We start from the raw sequence: 20468 nt of genomic DNA on the forward strand, positions 1-20468 counted from the left end.
GGGACTTGTACAAACAGGACGGTCTTCACTTGAACCAGAGGGGTATTAATATCCTGGGTGGGAAGTTTGCTGGTGCTTTTCGGGTGGGTTTAAACTAGCTCAGCAGGAGGCTGGGAACCGGAGGTGAAGTTGCAGTGCACAGGAGGATGAGAGTAGGAAGGACAGGGACAGGATTTCAGGCTCACAGGAATGTGCTAGCGGACAGCAAACTGGTTTGAAGTATGTCTACTTCAATGCCAGAAGTATCTGAAATAAATATCTTGCAGCATGGATAGGTACCCGGGACTTCGATGTTGTGGCCATTTCGGAGACATGGATAGGGCGGGTGAGGAATGGATGTTGCAGGTACCAGGGTTTAGATCTTTCATTAAGAACAGGCAAGGTGGTAAAAGAGGGGAGGCATGGCCTTGTTAATCAAGGTTAGTATAACGGTGGCTGAAAGAACTTTTGATGAGGACTCATCTACTGAGGTAGTGTGGACTGAGGTTAGAGGAGAGGTCACACTGCTTGGAGATTTTTATAGGCCTCCGCAGAGTTCCAGGGAGGTGGAAGAGAGGATTAGCAAAATGATTCTGGGGAGGAGTGAAAGGAACAGGGTGGTCATTATGGGGGACTTTAACTTCCCCAACATTCAGTGGAAATGCAATACCTCTAGTACGTTGGATGGATCAGTTTTTGTCCAATGTGTATAGGAGGATTTCCTGACACAGTATGTCGAAGGGCCGACAAGAGGGGAGGCCACACTGGATCTGGTGCTTGGTAATGAACCAAGCCAGTTGTTTGATTTAGTTGTAGGTGAGCACTTTGTAGAGAGTGACCATAATTCAGTTACGTTTAGTTTAGCGATGGAAAGGGATAGGTACATGCCACAGGTCAAGAGTTATCATGGGGGCATGGGCAAATATAATGCGATTAAGCAAGAATTAGGATGCATAGAATGGGGTCGCAAAATGCAGGGGATGCAGACAATGGAAATGTGGAGCCGGTTTAAGGAACAGATATTGCGTGTCCTTGATAGGTATGTCCCTGTCAGGCAGGAAGGAAGTGATAAGGTAAAGGAACCGTGGTTTACAACAGAAATTGCATCTCTTGTTACGAAGAAGAAGGAGGCTCATGTGTTGATGAGGCTAGATGATTCAGATGAGGCGATGGAGAGTGACAGATCAGCTGGGAAGGATTTAAAGAGAGAGTTAAGAAGAGCAAAGAGAGGACATGAACAGTCTTTAGCAAATAGAATAAAGGAGAACCCTAAAGCTTTGCTATAGGTATGTGAGGAATAAAAGGATGATTATGGTAGGAATAGGGCCAGTCAATGACAGAAGTGGGAAGTTGAGTGTGGACTCTGTGGAGATTGGAGAGGTGCTAAACGAACATTTCTCGTCAGTTTTCACTCAAGAAAAGAAGAATATTGTAGAGAGAAGAATGAGGTATGAGATTTTAGACTAGAAAGGATCGAGGTTAGTTACGAACAGGTGTTATCAATTCTAGAAGGAATGAAAGTAGAAAAGTCCCCTGGGCCAGATGCGATTTATCTGAGGATTCTCTAGGAAGCTAGGGAGGAGATAGCAGAGCCTTTGGCTTTGATATTTGAGTTGTCATTGTCTACAGGTTTGGTACCAGAGGACTGGAGGATTGGAAATGTTGTGCCCTTGCTCAAGAACAGCAGTAGAGATGACCCAGGTAATTATAGACCATTGAGCCTTACTTCTGTTGTAGGAAAGGTTTTGGAAGGGATTATAAGAGATAAGATTTATAATCATCGAGCAAACAACAATTTGATTTCAGATAGTCCACATGGTTTCGGCAAGGACAGGTCATGTCTCACAAACCTCATTGAGTCTTTTGAGAAGGTGACCAAGTGTGTAGATGAGGGTAAGGCAGTTGACGTGGTATACATGGATTTCAGTAAAGTCTTTGATAAGGTTCCACATGGTAGGCTGTTGGAGAAAATGCAGAGGCATAGAATTGAGGGTGATTTAGCAGTTGGATTAGAAACTGGCTTTCTGAAAAAAGGCAGCAAGTGGTGGTTGATGGAAAATATTTAGCCTGGAGTCTGGTTACAAGTGGTGTGCCACAAGGATCTGTTTTGGGACCACTGCTGTTTGTCATTTTTATAAATGACTTAGACACAGGCATAGATGGATGGATTAGTAAATTTGCAGATTTAAAGTCAGTGGAGTAGTGAACAGTTTGGAACAATGTTACAGGTTGCAGGCGGACTTGGATAAACTGCAGAATTGGGCAGAGAGGTGGCAAGTGGAGTTCAATGCAGCTAAATGTGAAGTGATGCACTTTGGGAAGAATGACAGGAAGGCAGAGTACTGGGTCAATGGAAAGATTCTTGGTAGTATGGTTGTGCAGAGGGATCTTGGAGTCCATGTACATAGATCCCTGAACGTTGCCACCCAGGTGGATGGTGCTGTTAAGAAGGCATATGGTGAGTTAGATTTCATTGGTAGAGGGATTGGGTTCTGGAACCACAATATCATGCTGCAAATATACAAAATGCTGGTGCAGCCACACTTGGAATATTGTGTACAGTTCTGGTCCCCATATTTCGGGAAGGATGTGGAAGCATTGGAAAAGGTGCAGAGGAGATTTACCAGGATGTTGTCTGGTTTGGAGGGAAGGTCTTATGAGGAAAGGCTGAGAGACTTGAACCTGTTCTCATTGGCAAGAAGAAGGCTAAGAGGGGATTTGTTAGAGACATACAAGATGATCAGAGGATTAGATAGGGTAGACAGTGAAAGTCTTTTTCCTAGGATGATGACATCTGCATGTATGAGGGGGCATAACTACAAATTGAGGGGTGATAGATTTAAGACAGATGTCAGAGGCAGGTCCTTTATGCAGAGAGTGGTAAGGATGTGGAATGCACTACCTGTTAATGTAATCAACTCAGCCACATCAGGGAGACTTAAACAATCCTAAGATAAGCACATGGAAGACTTTGGGATAGTGTAGGGCAGGGGTGGGGAACCTACAACCTTAAGGCCGCATGCGGCCTTCTAGGCCATTGTGTGTGGCCTTTTGAATGAATCCAAATTTTGCAGAACAAATCTTTTATTTTTTATTAATATGTTTTCTTTTCGTCCTTTATTATTTTTATTTTAATCTTAAAATGAATGTATTTAAAATACCAGAGAGTAAAAGAAAATTCAATGAAATAATCATCACAGACTGACTGCCACAATTAAAAGATTGGTAAGTCATAATTGCTATTTCGACACCTGCTATGCTCATGATTTCGTTATAATGCAACTCTAGTTAGATTTTTACAAAATAATGTGAATTTTGAAGAATATATAATTGAAGTTTCTTGAATGCAGCCTTATTAGATTACAACTAACATAATGCGGCCTTCCAACATGAAAAGGTTTCCCACTCTGGTGTAGGGGATGAGCTGAGAATAGTTCACAGGTCGGCGCAACTTCGAGGGCTGAAGGGCCTGTATTGTTCTATGTTCTATGAATCCATTGTTGATTGTTGGAAAAGCCCACCTGGTTCATTACTATTCTTAAGGGAAGGAAACTGCTATCCTTATTTGGTCTGGCCTACACGTTACTCCAGACACACAACAATGCAATTGATACTTAATTACTCTCTGTGCGATTAGGGATGGGTAATAAATGTTGGCCTGGCCAGTTGTACTCACATCCCCTGAATTAATAAAACAAAAGACATGAGCTAGCTGAATGGCGGAGCAGCCTCAAGGGGCCCAACCGTCCACTCCTGATTCATATGTTTGTACATGAATTGCAGTGCTGGTGTGTTGCTAGGTTTGCTGATTTTCCTAATGATTGGCTGATTATGTCATACACCTTGTCACTGCTGCTGTTCAGCAGAGAGGTACTGACCATGTCCGACCAAGGCCATGCTCACAAAATTCTAAACAAAGACTTTATCTAGTTTGGCAAAATGTATCTTTTCCCATCAGTACTTAAGTTCTGTAATATCATAGCTTAGGGTCACTTGACTCTTGGTGACAACTTGAATAGAAGAGAAACAAATTTATTCTGAAATGTAAATACTTAATGTAAAATATTGGAATACCTGAATTTTACCTATTGAACATAGAATAATACAACGCAGAACAGGCCCTTTGGCCCTCGATGTTTCGCCAATCTGTGAACTAATCTAAGCCCATCCTCCTACACTATCCCATCATCATCCATGTGCTTATCTAAGGATTGTTTAAATCTCCCTAACGTGGCTGAGCTAACTACACTGGCAGGTAGGGCATTTCACGCCCTTACCACTCTCTGAGTAAAGGACCTGCCTCTGACATCTGTCTCAAATTTATCACCCCTCAATTTGTAGTTATGTCCCCTCGTACAAGCTGACATCATCACCCTAGGAAAAAGATTCTCACTGTCTATACTATCTAATCCTCTGATCATCTTGTATGTCTCTATCAAATCCCCTCTTGGCCTTCTTCTTTCCAATGAGAACAGATCCAAGACTCTCAGCCTTTCCTCATAAGACCTTCCCTCTAGACCAGGCAACATCCTGGTAAATCTCTCTGCACCTTTTCCAATGCTTTCACATCCTTCCTGTAATGGGATGACCAGAACTGTACACAATATTCCAAATGATATTGCACTAGCGTTTTGTACATTTGCAGCGTGACATTATGGCTCCAGAACTCAATCCCTCTACCAATGAAACCTAACTCACCGTATGCCTTAACAGCACTATCAACCTGGGCAGCAATTTTTCAGGGATCTATGTACATGGACACCAAGATCTCTCTGCACATCCACACTACTAAGAATCTTTCCATTGACCCAGTATTCTGCCTTTCTGTTATTCTTCCTAAAGCGAACCACCTCACATTTATCTGCATTGAACCCAATTTGCCACCTCTCAGCCCAATTATCCAAGTTCCCCTGCAACCTGCAACATTCTTCCACACTGTCCACTACTCCACCAACTTTAGTGTCATCTGCAAGCTTACTAAACCATCCACTTATGCCTGCGTCTAAGTCATTTATGAAAATGACAAACAGCAGTGGTCCCAAACCAGATCCTTGTGGCATACCACTAGTAACCGGACTCCAGGCTGAATATTTTCCATCAACCACTACTCACTGCCGTCTTACAGAAAGCCAGTTTCTAATCCAAACTGCTAAATCTCCCTCAATCTCATGCCTCTGCACTTTTTCCACCAGTCCACCATCTGGCCCAGGGGACTTGTCTACTTTCACTCCTTTTAGAATTGATAACACCTGTTCGTAACTAACCTCTATCTTTTCTAGTCTAATATCTTGTATCTCATTGTTCTCGTCTGCAATACTCTCCTTTTCCTGAGCGTAAAAAAATAAGAAATATTTGTTTAGCACCTCTCCGATTTCGATAGGGTCCACACACAACTTCCCAATTCTGTTTTTGACTGGCCCTATTCCGACTCAAGTTATCCTTTTATTCCTAACATACCTACAGAAAGCTTTAGGGTTCTCCTTTATCCTACCTGCTAAAGACTGTTCATGTCCTCTCTTTTCTCTTCTTAACTCTCTCTTTAAATCCTTCCTAGCTATTCTGTAAATCTCCATCGCTTCATTTGAACCATCTCATCTCATTGTCACATAAGCCTCCTTCTTCCGCTTAACAAGAGATGCAATTTCTGCAGGAAACCACGGTTCCCTTACCTTATCACTTCCTCCCTGCCTGACAGGGACATACCTATCAAGGACATGCAATGTCTGTCCCTTAAAGCAGCTCCACATTTTGATTGTCCCCATCCCCTGCATTTTGATACCCCATTCTATTCATCCTCAGTCTTGCCTCATCACATTATAATTGAAAACTCTTGCCCTGTGGCATGTACCTATCCCTTTCCATCACTATGAGGTAACAATTCAAATTCCAGACTCCTGTTCAATCTCCACTGAGTCGGTGAACTTCCTAGTTGTTGTTAGAAAAGGAAGAAAATGGATAAAGGAGAGAAAAGAGCAGGAGGCTTTTCTAAATCAAAGGAAGAAAATTCTATTATTTTCATATACTATTTAATTTCATGAGTTGAAGTTACCATGAGCCCTTACCTCTCACATCATATTGTTTCTGAATAGTAACCTGTAGTTCTGCTATCATTCCATGCAGCAAACTGCATTCTGAAAAACATAAATATCCAAGGCAGTACTGGTTGAAGGATTTCCAATACCAAACACAATACTGCTGAAAAGAAAAAAACAGACTGCTGTTGGCACAAGTGCAGTCTTGTTTAGGAGTTGAATATTTTGATTAGGGATCAAAGATTATATGCATGCTTGTTTAGGATATTCATAGATTTAAAGTCCTTGAGCAGAAAAACATAATCCAAGTCGGTACTTGTGAATTCACATAATTTAGGAAAAAGAGCATATCTTAGAATTTGTAATAGTGCAGAAAACTAAAGAAATACAGTCTTTACACTTCTCCTTCTGAGTGGTAGTGATCATAGTTGCTGTGGAAGGTGTCTTAATGAATCAACGCAGTGCATTGTGTAGATGCTACACACTCCTTCCACAGTCTATTTGTGGTGGAGTGAGTGAGTGTTTGAATGTGGTGCCAATCAAACAGGTTAATATTTCCTGGATGGTACTAATTTCTTGAATGTCATTAGAGTTCATTCAGCCAAGTGGACAGTATACCCAGAGTCCTTTTACCTAGCTCTAGCACGCAAGCTAATTTCCATCAATTCAATTTTTGAGACCCACTACATTGAACTTAATGTCCACTGTTTGTCCTAACCCCTGAACCCCATCATTACACTTAATGATGTCAATCTTGCTCTTCTATGCTCCTTCTGTGGAGGCCATGGTGGAGGACACTGCCAATATACCTCTTTCATGACCTTCAATTCTGTTCCATGTAGCCCCTCCATACACTTGAGTTTCTCCCACTTCACTGTTCTTGTTCCCATATGCACAAATTACTCTGATTTCCAACCCCAGTTTCGACTGCCCCACCCCTTTTGGCAGTCATCTCCCAGATTCCTACACAAGCCTCCTTGCATCATTCAGAGCAAGCATTGGATTTCACCCCAGGATTTTACTGATTTCAGCAATCAGCCCGAAGCCATGGCTGACCTGATCTCTGATCATGGTCTTTGTGGATTCCCAAATGACATTAACCAGTTCCCCTGATATTTGATGCTGGTCCTATTGAATGGAATGTTGCCTAACCCCAGATTGCATTTGGACAGACTCCCTGAACTTGAGTATCTCAAGCTATAAGCTTGGGTTAAAAGGAGAGACTGGATAGGCTGGAACTTTTCTAACTGGAGCATAGGAGGTTGAGGGGTGACCTTATAGAGGTTTATAAAATCATGAGGGGCAGAATAGTCTTTTTTCCCAGATGCGGGAATTCACAACTAGGGGGTATATTTTAAGGTGAGAGGAGAAAGATTTAAAAGGGACATGAGGGGTAATCTGTTCACACAGGGTTTGTGTGTGGAATGAACTTCCATAGGATGTAGTGGATATGGGTATGGTTACAATGTTTAAAAGGCAGTTAGATAAGTACATGAATTACACATGTTTGGAGAAATATGGGCCAAGCCTGCTGTGTGACTCTATAACTCTTAACTCAATTGGACAAGCCTGATAAATACGTTGGCCATAACAGCACTTCAGAGGCTGGGAATACTACAGTGAATAACTCACCTTCTAATTTCTCAAAGCCTATCCAATATTTACAAGGCACAAGTTAAAATGTAATGGAATATTCCAGACTTGCCTGGATGAATTCTGCACCAACAACATTCAAGGAGCTTGACACCATCCAGAACAAAGCAGTTTGTTTAATTGACATCACATCCACAAACATGCATTGCTTCCACCTGAAGGGGGCACTGCAATGATCAACATACCTCCTAAATCCCCAAAGCTTATTCACATCTGGAAGGCACAACTCATCCACTTGCCTGGATGAACTCTAATGATATTCAAGAAATTAATACCATCCAGGAAATATTAACCTGCTTGATTGGCACCACTTTCAAACACTCACTCACTCCACCACAAATGGACTGTGGAAGTAGTGTGTATCATCTACACAATGCACTGCGTTGATTCGTTAAGACACCTGAAAAATGTGTTGCTGGAAAAACGCAGCAGGTCAGGCAGCATCCAAGAAGCAGGAGAATCAACATTTCGGACATAAGCCCTTCTTCAGGAATGCATTTCCAGAAGGCATTTGACAAGGTGCCACATACAAGGATATGAAGAAAATAAAAGATCATTGTGCTTTTATTGGTGGGGGAATAATATGCTAACATGGCTGGAAGATTAGCTGGCAGAAAACTGAGAGTATGCTTTAATGGATCTCTGATTGGCAGTTGTGACAAGTGCAGTAGCCTTTTCCAATTATTATCAATGATTTAAATGAGAGGAGTGATGTCATGGCAGCTAAACTGTAAATGACAAAGATAGGGAGGAACATATGCTGTGAAAAGGACATAGGAGGATGCTGAAGAGTAGTCTTTGGACTCAAAATGTTAGCTATTTTTCTCTGTTCTCAGATGCTTCCAGAACTGTTGAAGTTCTCCAGCATCTTTTATTTTTAACTGAGGAGGATACCTATACAAGTTAAGATTGGGGGGTAAATTTGCAGATGGAGTATAATGTGGAATGAATGAGTTGTCTTACAAGGACAGGATGAACATTTTGGGCAATCTTTTCACTAGAGTTCAGAAGAGTAAGTAGTGATGTGTGTGAGCAACGTTGTTTTAAAATTAGGGGTCACTATTTCAGGTCAGGGATGAGCAGATTCTTGTTTCTGTCAGGGGATTATGTGTTCCAGGAATTTTATCTCAGAAATAAGTGGAAACAGTGTTGTTGAATTGTTTTTTAAGACTGAGGTTGATGGATTCTTGTTAGGCAAAGGATTCATGGGTTATTGGGAGTAGATGGCACTGTGGAATTCAAAACACAAACAGATTGGCCACGATCTTTTTGAATAGAACAGCAGGTCCAAGGGGCCAAACAGACTACTTTGTTCCTAATCCCTATATTTATGTCATATGTTTTACAGTTTATAGGTTTATAAAAAGATGGAAGAGGAGTTCAGACCAGATTGGAATGTGGTCCTGGATATTTGTAGAGGATTATCTCAGGATGAAATTAATAGCTAATTGAATTAAGTTCTAATTCCAAGAATCAGGTTCCAAAACCTGTCTTTTATGCCAAGGAGTACATTATACGACAAGATTATTAAAGGGGAAATTTGGAGACAGTGAAATACGGATGCTGGGATGCTATGTGCAGACTGATACATCAGTGCACAACCTACAACAAACTATTCTACATACTGCGTACAAATAAATGCATTCCTGAAGAAGGGCTTATGCCCGAAACGCCGATTCTCCTGCTCCTTGGATGCTGCCTGACCTGCTGCACTTTTCCAGCAACACATTTTTCAGCTCTGATCTCCAGCATCTGCAGTCCTCACTTTCTCCTCATTAAGATACCTTCCATAGTAACTTCAAACTCACAATCAATACCATTCAGAAGGAGAAGTGTAAAGACTATACCTCTTTAGTTTTCTGCATTATTGATTGTAGACTGAAATGGATATAAGACTAAAAGCAAGTATTTTGGAAGGAATTGATACACTTTTGAAAAACATGTTACTGAAATCCAAACTCATTATAAGTTTTATACATACTGCTGACCTTTTCAAGCAGTAGAGGAAGCTGTTTGTAGATTCGTTATCACTGGACTGTGTGTACATAATAAGATTTGCACATAATAAGACACAGCAGGCCAGGCAGCATCCGATATTCTCATTGCCTTTTCACACTGAGCCTGGAGCCCTGGTGCCCTTACGGAAACAGGACACCTCTCCTCTTTTCCACTTACTTCACCAAAGTCTGTCATGCAGTGGGGGCCAGTATTCTTATATTCTTCAATACTTTCTAGTAAATTTAGCTTGAATAGGATGTACTCCAGACAGAATGGACCTCCTGGCTAACTTTAACGAGAGCATGCTAGCTTTAAATATTACCAGAAGTATCAATCCTGAGTCCCCCAAATTTAGAGTGTTTCAATTAACAATGCAAATAAAGCAAGCTTCACAAAAATGCATGTATATCAAGAGGCAGACAAAAGAGACCTTGCTGCTTGCATTGTGTTGAACAGGCATGCATTAATCATATAGCCATTTGGAAGTTATTCAAATTGAGTCAATATTCTGTGATTTTTCTGTTCTGAACTTGTATTTCACATCTGTGACTATAGTTATTGGAGTCCTATGTAGTCTTTTGTAGTTCTGATGTCAGAGTTGCAAAGGTCTGCGCAATGAATCTCTCATAAGCCGTTTCAGCTGGCTTTCTGAAAATGTCATGAAAGGAATTACTCAATTTCTTCAATAAATTGGGTAAGGAAAGACTGCAAACAAACAAAAGAAGCGCCAGTACAAATCTTATTACCTTCTTGCATACAGTTTTCCTTAGTCTGTGTTAATTTCACCAAACGATTTGCTTCCTCCAACTGAATCTCCAAGAGATTATTTCTCCCCTGAGTTTCAGCTATTTTCTAAGGAATGTAAAGAAATACTTAGAAGTAACAACAGCAAAAAAATTGCTTCTGCTAATTATTAACAGCAGGCTGGTGATAACTTAACCTTTGACGAAAAAAATTAGCACGAGAATTTTCTTTCTTCTTTTATAGGATATCGGTGTCTCTGGCAAGTACATCCTGAATGACTGAGTGGCTAGCAAGCCTTTTCAGACAGCATTTAGAGTCAACCACATTGCTATATACCTGGAGTCAGAGGTGACTTTGGACTCATGACCCAGAGCATTAGCTTGGGCCTCTGGTCTGATTATGACATTACCACTCAACCACCATCTCCTCCTAATGTTATCTTTAAAGGCAGTATTGGTGTGGAACCATATGAGAAAACTATAAAATAATATCAGAGTGGTCAAACTGTTGTGAGAGGCAGATGTCACTGAAATAGAGAATAACAAGTTAATAGGTAGGGTAGTAAGGGAAGAAAGTAATAAAGTTTAAATCAGAGTTAAGCTCTGTATATGTGAATGCATGGAATGTAATTAATAAGATTAGGAAGTTCCAGGCACAGGCTGCCTTGCGGAATTATAATGTGTGATAATAATGTAGATCTGGTTTTGGCAAGGTCAAATCTAGGTGTTTGATATTCCTGTTAACAGGAAAAGAAGGGAATGGCAAAAAAGGAGTGGTGGCATGTTTGGTTAAGGACAGCATTACAATACCAAAGAAAGATGATATTGCAAAGGCTTCATGGACAGAATTAATTTTATCAGAAGAGATGGTCTGAGTACAGACAAGGTGAAACAAATAAATCCAAAGCTCCTTGGAATTCAAAGAAAATAGAAATTTGAAGAAAAAATGTCAGGTGCTTCATAGTAAACAAAGTTGAAACCCTAGCTGAATACGGTAGGTTCAGAAGGGTGGTGCAAAAATGATAAGCAGAGAAGGATTATGAACAAAAGACTACCAGGAAACGACAAAAACAAACCTCAAAGTCTTCGAAAAGGATGTAGGTAATGATGCCCAGAATGAGAAAGGAAGGGACAGAGTGTACAAACATAAAAATGTAGGTGGGATCAAGGAGTGAAATAATGGGATAAAGGCAAAATTAATGGCTTTTAAATGCATGCAATATCTGTTGTCACAAAATAAATGAATTAGTGGCATAAATAGAGGTTCATGAAAATTGCTGGAGAAACTCGGTGAGTGTGGCAGAATCTGAAGAAGGATCACTGAACTCAAAATGTTAAATCTGCTTTCTCTCCAGATGCTGCCAGACCTGCTGAGTTTTTCTAGCAATTTGTGTTTTTGTTTATGGTTTTCAGCATCCACATTTCTTTTTTATTTGTTTAGCAATTAATGGTATGATCTTATAGCCATTATGGAAATAAAACTGCAAGATCAAAGCTGGGAATTAAATATGATTATGCAACTTTTGGAAAGGACAGGCAGCAAGGAAAGGATAATGGGGTAGCTTTGTTTGCATGAGATGGACTAAGTATAACAGCAAGAACTAATTTGGGATTGGAAGGCAGAGAATCTATAAGGGTAAAGGTGAGAAATAACCAGGGGAAGAAGTAACTGAAGGAAGTAGTCCATCGGCCCCTTAACAGTAGCTATACTGTAGGACAGAAAAAAATCAGGAAGTAAATTAATCATGACAGATATTAATTTTCAAGTAGACAGAGAAAATCAAATTGGCCAAGGTAGCCATAAGGAAGAATTCAAAGAGTGTGTTCAGGAGTTTTCCAGAACAATGCATTGTGGATCCAACCAGAAACGGAGTATTTTGGATCTGGTGATGTGAGATTTAGAAAAATGAGTGGAGACCTTATTTAAATATACAAGGCTCTCAGAGGTCTTGGGAGGGTAGATATGGAGAATGCGATTAGGCAAGAATTAGGATGCATAGAATGGGGTAGCAAAATTCAGGGGATGCAACAATTGAAATGTGGAGCTGGTTTAAGGAACAGATATTACGTGTCCTTGATAGGTATGTCCCTGTCAGGCAGGGAGGAAGTGATAAGGTAAGGGAATCATGGTTTACTACAGAAATTGCATCTCTTGTTAAGAAGAAAGAGGCTTACGTGCTGATGAGGCAAGGTGGTACAGATGAGGTGATGGAGAGTTACAGATCAGCTGGGAAGGATTTAAAGAGAGTTAAGAAGAACAAAGAGAGGACACAAGCAGTCTTTAGCAAATAGAATAAAGGTGAACCCTAAAGCTTTCTATAGATATATGAGGAATAAAAGTATGATTAGTGTAGGAATAGGGCCAGTCAAAGACAGAAGTGAGAAGTTGAGTGTGGACCCTGTAGCGATCAGAGAGGTGCTAAATGAACATTCCTCATCGGTGTTTACTCAGGAAAAGGAGAATATCGTAGAGGAGAAAAATGAGGTACGGGATATTAGACTAGAAAGGATTGAGGTTAGTTATGCATAGCTGTCTAGAAGAAATGAAAGTAGACAAGTCCCCTGGGTGTCGGATGGAATTTATCCGAGGATTCTCTGGGAAGCTAGGGAGGAGATAGCAGAGCCTTTAACTTTGATATTTGAGTTGTCATTGTCTACGGGTTTAGTACCTGAGGACTGGAGGATTGAAAATGTTGTGCCCTTGTTCAAGAAGGGCAGCAAAGATGACCCAGGTAATTATAGATGAGTGAGCCTTACTTCTGTTGTAGGAAAGGTTTTGTAAGGGATTATAAGAGGTAAGATTTATAATCATCTAGCAATTTGATTTCAGATTGTCAACATGGTTTTGTCAAGGGCAGGTCATGTCTCACAAACCTCACTGAGATTTTTGAGAAGGTGACCAAGCATGTAGATGAGGGTAGGGCAGTTGACGTGGTATACTTGGACTTCAGTAAAGCCTTTGAAAAGGTTCCACGGGGTAGGCTGTTGGAGAAAATGCAGAGGCATGGAATTGAGGGTGATTTAGCAGTTTGGATTAGAAATTGGCTTTCTGGAAGAAGGCAGCAAGTGGTGGTTGATGGAAAACATTCAGCCTGGAGTCCGGTTACTAGTGGTGTGCCACAAGGATCTGTTTTGGGACCACTGCTGTTTGTCATTTTTATAAATTACTTAGACGCAGGCATAGGTGGATGGATTAGTAAATTTGCAGATGACACTAAAGTTGGTGGAGTAGTGGACAGTTTGGAAGAATGTTCCAGGTTGCAGGCGGATTTGGATAAACTGCAGAATTGGACTGAGAGGTGGCAAATGGAGTTCAATGCAGCTAAATGTGAGGTGATACACTTTGGGAAGAATAACAGCATGGCAGAGTATTTGGTCAATAAAAAGATTCTTGGTAGTGTGGATGTGCAGTGGGATCTTGGAGTTCATGTGCATACATCCCTGAAAGTTGCCACCCAGGTGGATAGTGCTGTTAAGAAGGCATATGGTGAGTTAGGTTTCATTGGTAGAGGGATTGAGTTCCGGAACCGCAATATCATGCTGCAACTCTACAAAATGCTGGTGTGGCCACACTTGGAATATTGTATACAGTTCCGGTTGCCCCATTACAAAAAGGATGTGGAAGCAATGGAAAAGGTGCAGAGGAAATTTACCAGGATGTTGCCTGGTCTGGAGGGAAGGTCTTATGAGGAAAGGCTGAGAGACTTGGGTTTTTTATCATTGGAAAGAAGAAGGTTAAGGGGGTGATTTGATAGAGACATACAAGATGATCAGAGAATTAGATATGGTAGACAGAGAAAGACTTTTTTCTAGGATGATGACATCAGCTTGTACGAGAGGGCATAACTACAAATTGAGGGGTAATAGATTTAAGGCTGATGTCAGAGGCACGTTCTTTACACAGAAAGTGGTAAGGGCGTGGAATGCCCTACCTGCTAAGGTAGTCAACTCAGCCACATTAGGGAGATTTAAACAATCCTTAGATAAGCTCATGGATGATTTTGGGATAGTGTAGAGGGACGAGCTGAGAAAAGTCCACAGGTCGGCACAACGTGGAGGGCTGAAGGCCCTGTTCTGCGCTGTATTGTTCTATGTTCTACGAGAAGGTGATTCCGCTCTTGGGAGAATCCAGGACCAGAGGACATATCTCAGAGTCTGGGATTGCCCATTTAAGACAGAGATGGAAAGGATTTTTTTTCTCTCAGAGGGTAGACAATCAGCGGAATTCTCTACTTTAGACGGCTGTTGAAGGTGGGTGTTATGACATGGGGGTAAACCCTCCTTCTTAATTTAAACCAGCAACACAGAAAATATTTACCCCATGCAGTAATCTGTGAAAATGCAAGAGGCCAAGAAGTATTTAAGGTAAAAATGAAAAACTTTATTTCTTAAGGTATAACAGTGAATAATTAACTAACAACTATTTACAACTCCTTCCTCGAACCTATCTTTTACCTTTCCCTTCTACAATACTAGTCCGATAAAACATTTGATTAGGATTTATCAAAATTCAACTTTTTAAAACCAGCCAGATATTGAAATTTTTCATTATGTCTTCCTCTGTCTTCTTTTCTTCTTCTTAGAGATTTCTGTTTCACAGGTCACTTATCAATAAAGGGACCTTTAAGATAGCTACTCGCTGGACAGTCTGCAAATGCTTGTGGCTTGGCAGTTCTCCTCCTAACTGTTCAATTTTCCCTGGTCTTATAGCCCCCAAGCATCGGATTGTCAATAAACTAAATTCAAACTTGATTGGAGTTTGGTATTTTTCGGGATATAATTGAAACTGATTGGCCTAATTCGAATTTGTTTTTGTTCGACCAAATGTTACATTATATCTTGTTCAGAACACTTGGTGCTGTGTTAGGTAGTTCTGCTAGCTTTTAACTCTCTTAAAGGTACAGTACACCCACATCTTCATAACATGGGCCAATAAGTATTTTCAAGGTTGAGATAGATTTTTAGTTAATAAGAGAATCAATGGATATGGGAAAAAGGCATGAAAGTGAAATTGTGGATTAGCACAGAAAGTCTGCATCAAGTAGTTTGACTTCACCGGAGGGGAAACTTCTAGAAACAATTATTTGGAGTAGAAATAATAGTCACATGGAAAATGTGGTTGATTTAGAACAGTCAGTATCAACTAGCTTGCCGGAGCATTTTTGAATAGGTAACAGAAAGGACTGCCGAGGGGAAAATTGTTGAAGAAACTCAGCAAGTCTGGCAGCACCTGAAGAAGGATCCCTGAACCTAAAACGTTAATCCTGTTTTTCCAAATGCAGATTAATTCTGCCCCTCAGAATTGCTTTCAATATTCCCCATCACTGAGGTGAGAGTGACTGTTATGTAGCTTCCTGGTTTATCACTTGTTCTCTTCTTGAATAACAGTACCCCCATATCAGCTGTCCTCCAGTCCTCTGATACCTCTCCTGTAGCCAGAGAGAAATGGAAACTTATTACCAGGCACTTCTGCCATTTCCTTGTTTGCCTCACTCAACAGCCTGGGATACTTTTTAAAATTTATATTCATTCATGAATGAGGGCATCGCTGGCTAGGCCAGCTTTTATTGCCTATACCTATTAGTCAGAGGGCAGTTAAGGGTCAACCACATTGCTGTGGGTCTGGAGTCAAATGTAGACCAGACTAAGTTAGGCTGGCAGTTTCCTTCACATTAATGAACTAGATGGGTTTTTTCAACAATTGACAATGGCTTCATTGTCATCATTAAACTCTTTATTCTAGTTTCTTTATAAACTGAATTCAAATTCCACAATCTGGTGCATTCATGAAGCACCAAGACAAATACATGAATAGGAAGGGAACAGAGGGATATGGATCCTGTAAGTGAAGACAGTTTTAGTATGGCATGGCAAAACATGTTGGCGAGGCTTGGAAGGCCAAAGGGCCTGTTCCTGTGCTGTATTATTCTTTGCCCTCAACCAGGTTTCAGAGATAGCAATTATATCATTCCCCCATGTTTTAATTTATACCCTCAACTCATCTGCCTTGCACGTCAGACTCCTTGCATTAAAATAAATATCAGCCAAAACCTCTTGTGCCTTAACAGGCCTATAATTCTGAGAGTCTTAGAGATGTATAGCATGGAAACAGACCCTTCAGTCCAACTCGTCCATGCCGACCAGATATCCCAACCCAATCTAGTCCCATCTGCCAACACCTGGCCCATATCGCTCCAAACCTTTCCTATTCATATACCCATCCAGATGCCTTTTAAATGTTACAATTGTACGAGCCTCCACCACTTCTGCTGGCAGTCCATTCCATACATGTGCCACCCTCTGCATAAAAAAGTTGCTCCTTCTGTCTGATCATTTTCCCCGCTGAACCTTCTCTTTGCATCCCATCCCGCACTAAGTTAATTTAAATACTGCTCAACAGCACTAGCAAAACTCCCCACAAGGATGCTGATCTTATTCCAGTTCAGGTGCAACCCAACTCCCTGTACCGGGTTCACTACCACCACAAACGGTCCTAATGTACCAGAAATCTAAAGCCTTTCCTCTTGTACCATTTCTCCAGCTGTGCATTCATTGTGAATAACTTCCTATTTCTATACTCACTAGTGCAACGACTTAAAGTAATCCAGAGATTACTACTTTATTGGTGCTGTTCATTCATTTATTTACTTGTTCCCTAAATCTGCTTGCAGGATATTATCCCTTTTTCTACCTAGGTCATTGGTACCAACATGTACCATAGTCTCTGTCTGATTGCTCTCCCCATTTGGAATGCCCTGTAGCCAATCAGTGACATCCCTGATCTTGGCACTAAGGAGGTAAAATACCATCCTGAAGTCTCTTTGTAGCTGCTTGTTCTCCTTACAATTGAATCCCCCACTACGATAGCCCGACTGTTATCCTTTCACCTCTCAAATGTTGCAGACCTATCCATGCTGTCATGAAGTTGGCTGCCACTGCTTTCCCTGCACAGTCAGCTCTCTCAACAGAATCTAAAGTGGTATAATCTGGTAGAAAGAAGGATGGCCACAGGGGACTCCTACACCACCTGCCATCTTCTTCACTGCCTGGATGTCACCCATGCCCTTTCTGTCAGTTCAGTCATCAACTGCAGTGTGAGCACAGTGAACCCACCAGTATTTCCAACTCCGAAATGCAGTTTGCCAGAAGCTGCAGATGGCACAGCTCCTGCATACTTAGTCACCAGGGCGACTCAAGTTTTCATGATTTGCACATATCATGAGAAGGATGAGTCTGCGGAGTACTTGGAATGCAAACTAAAATAGGGTTGAGTTAGTATGATTTCGTCAAGGGGAGGTCATGCCTGACAAACCTGTTGGAATTATTTGAGGAGGTAACAAGCAAATAAGACAAAGGAGAGCCACTGGATATGATCTATTTAGATTTCCAGAAGGCCTTTGACAAAGTGCCATACAGGAGGCTGTGAAATAAGATTAAAGGCCTAGGTGTTAAGGGCAATGTACTAACATTAATAAAGGTTTGGATGACTGGTAGAGTGCAGAATTTGGGGATAAAGGTGTTCTTTTCAGGATGGCTAAAAGCTAGGACAGACAGAGTCGTCATCTCTGGGTTGTTGCAGGTGCCACGTGACAGAGAGGCAAAGAATAGGGAGAGAGTGCAGTTGAACACGTGGCTGCAAGGATGGTGTAGGAGGGAGGGCTTCAGATATTTGGACAATTGGACTGCATTCTGAGGAAGGTGGGACCTGTATAAACAGGACGGGTTGCACCTGAACCAGAAGGGCACCAATATCCTGGGGGGTAGGTTTGCTAGCACTCTTCGGGGGGGTTTAAACTAATTTGGCAGGGGGATGGGATCCGGACTTGTAGTCCAGCAAGTAAGCTAGCTGTGTGTCAGGATGCCCAAGACTGTAGGGAGGCTGTGGAGAAGGTAGCACTGACAGGGACTACTTGCGGACACAGAGATGGGCTCAAGTGTGTATACTTCAACGCAAGGAGTATCAGAAATAAGGTGGGTGAACTTAAGGCGTGGATCGGTACCTGGGACTACGATGTTGTGGCCATCACGGAAATGTGGATAGATGAGGGACAGGAATGGCTGTTGGAGGTTCCTGGTTACAGATGTTTCAGTAAGATTAGGGAGGGTGGTAAAAAAGGAGGGGGGGTGGCATTGCTAATTAGAAATGGTATAACGGCTGCAGAAAGGAAGTTTGAGGGGGATCTGCCTCTGGAGGTAGTATGGGCTGAAGTCAGAAATAGGAAAGGTGCAGTCACCTTGTTGGGTGTTTATTATAGGCCCCCCAATAGCAGCAGAGATGTGGAGAAACAGATTGGGAAACAGATTTTGGAAAGGTGCAGAAGCCACAGGGTCGTAGTCATGGGCGACTTCAACTTCCCAAATATTGATTGGAAGCTCTTTAGATCAAGTAGATTGGATGGGGCGGTGTTTGTGCAGTGTGTCCAGGAAGCTTTTCTAACGCAGTATGTAGAGTGTCCAACCAGAGGGGAGGCCATATTGGATTTGGTACTCGGTAATGAACCGGGACAAGTGGTGGGCTTGTTAGTGGGTGAACATTTTGGTGATGGTGACCACAATTCTGTGACTTTCACCTTGGTTATGGAGAGAGATAGGTGCGCACAACAAGGTAGATTTTACAATGGGGGAAGGGAAATTCCGATGCTGTAAGACAGGATTTGAGGAGCATACGTTGGGAGCATAGGCTGTCAGGGAAGGATGTGGTGGAAATGTGGAACTTTTTCAAGGAGCAGATACGACGTGTCCTTGATATGTATGTACCGATCAGGCAGGAAAGAAATGGTCGTGTGAGGGAGCCTTGGTTGACGAGGGAGGTTGAATGTCTAGTAAAGAGGAAGAAGGAGGCTTACATAAGGTTGAGGAAACAGGCTTCAGACAGAGCAGTGGAGGGATACAGGATAGCCAGAAGGGACCTGAAGAAAGGGATTAGGAGAGATAAGAGAGGGCATGAAAAATCCTTGGCGGATAGGATCAAGGATAACCCCAAGGCATTCTATGCGTATGTGAGAAACCTGAGAATGACGAGAACGAGGGTAGGTCCGATCAAGGACAGTAGTGGGAGACTGTGTATTGAGTCGAAAGAGATAGGAGAGGTCTTGAACAAGTACTTCTCTTCAGTATTTACGAACGAGAGGGACCGTATTGTTGAAGAGGAGAGTGTGAAACGGACTGATAAGCTAGAAGAGATACCTGTTAGGAAGGAAGATGTGTTGGACATTTTGAACAACTTGAGGATAGACAAGTCCCCCGGGCCTGACGGGATATATCCTAGGATTATGTGGGAAGCAAGAGAGGAAATTGCAGTACCGTTGGCAATGATCTTCTCGTCTTCACTGGCAACAGGGGTGGTACCAGGGGACTGGAGAGTAGCGAATGTTGTGCCCCTGTTCAAAAAAGGGAATAGGGATAACCCCGGGAATTACAGGCCAGTTAGTCTTACTTCTGTGGTAGGCAAAGTAATGGAAAGGGTACTGAGGGATAGGATTTACGAGTATCTGGAAAGACACTGCTTGATTAGGGACAGCCAGCACGGATTTGTGAAGGGTAGGTCTTGCCTTACAAGTCTTATTGAATTCTTCAAGGAGGTGACCAAGCATGTGGATGAGGGTAGAGCAGTGGATGTAGTGTACATGGATTTTAGTAAGGCATTTGATAAGGTTCCCCATGGTAGGCTTATGCGGAAAGTCAGGAGGCATGGGATAGAGGGAAATTTGGCCAATTGGATAGAAAACTGGCTAACCGGTCGAAGGCAGAGAGTGGTGGTAGATGGTAAATATTCAGCCTGGAGCCCAGTTACAAGTGGAGTTCCGCAGGGATCAGTTCTGGGTCCTCTGCTGTTTGTAGTTTTTATTAATGACTTAGATGAGGGAGTCGAAGGGTGGGTCAGTAAATTTGCAGATGATACGAAGATAGGTGGAGTTGTGGACAGTGAGGAGGGCTGTTGTCGGCTGCAGAGGGACTTAGATATGATGCAGAGCTGGGCTGAGGAGTGGCAGATGGAGTTCAACCCTGCCAAGTGTGAGGTTGTCTATTTTGGAAGAACAAATAAGAATGCGGAATACAGGGT

General features: G+C 41.9%; 1 protein-coding gene across 1 annotated transcript in view; it reads right to left on the bottom strand.

Annotated features, from left to right (window-relative positions):
- Window positions 1–17214, bottom strand: part of LOC140493663 (coiled-coil domain-containing protein 152) — an 86654-nt gene extending 69440 nt beyond the window's left edge. The window contains exons 1-3 of the mRNA XM_072592367.1: window positions 17122–17214; window positions 10409–10514; window positions 6042–6110 (exon numbers count right to left, since the gene is read on the bottom strand). Of these exons, the coding sequence (XP_072448468.1) occupies window positions 6042–6110; window positions 10409–10514; window positions 17122–17214 (268 nt within the window). The remainder of the gene's footprint in view (window positions 1–6041; window positions 6111–10408; window positions 10515–17121) is intronic.
- Between the last annotated feature and the right edge of the window lie 3254 nt (window positions 17215–20468).

This window comes from Chiloscyllium punctatum, chromosome 2 (genome assembly GCF_047496795.1).
Source record: "Chiloscyllium punctatum isolate Juve2018m chromosome 2, sChiPun1.3, whole genome shotgun sequence".
In the NCBI taxonomy this organism is placed as follows: Eukaryota; Metazoa; Chordata; class Chondrichthyes; order Orectolobiformes; family Hemiscylliidae; genus Chiloscyllium; species Chiloscyllium punctatum.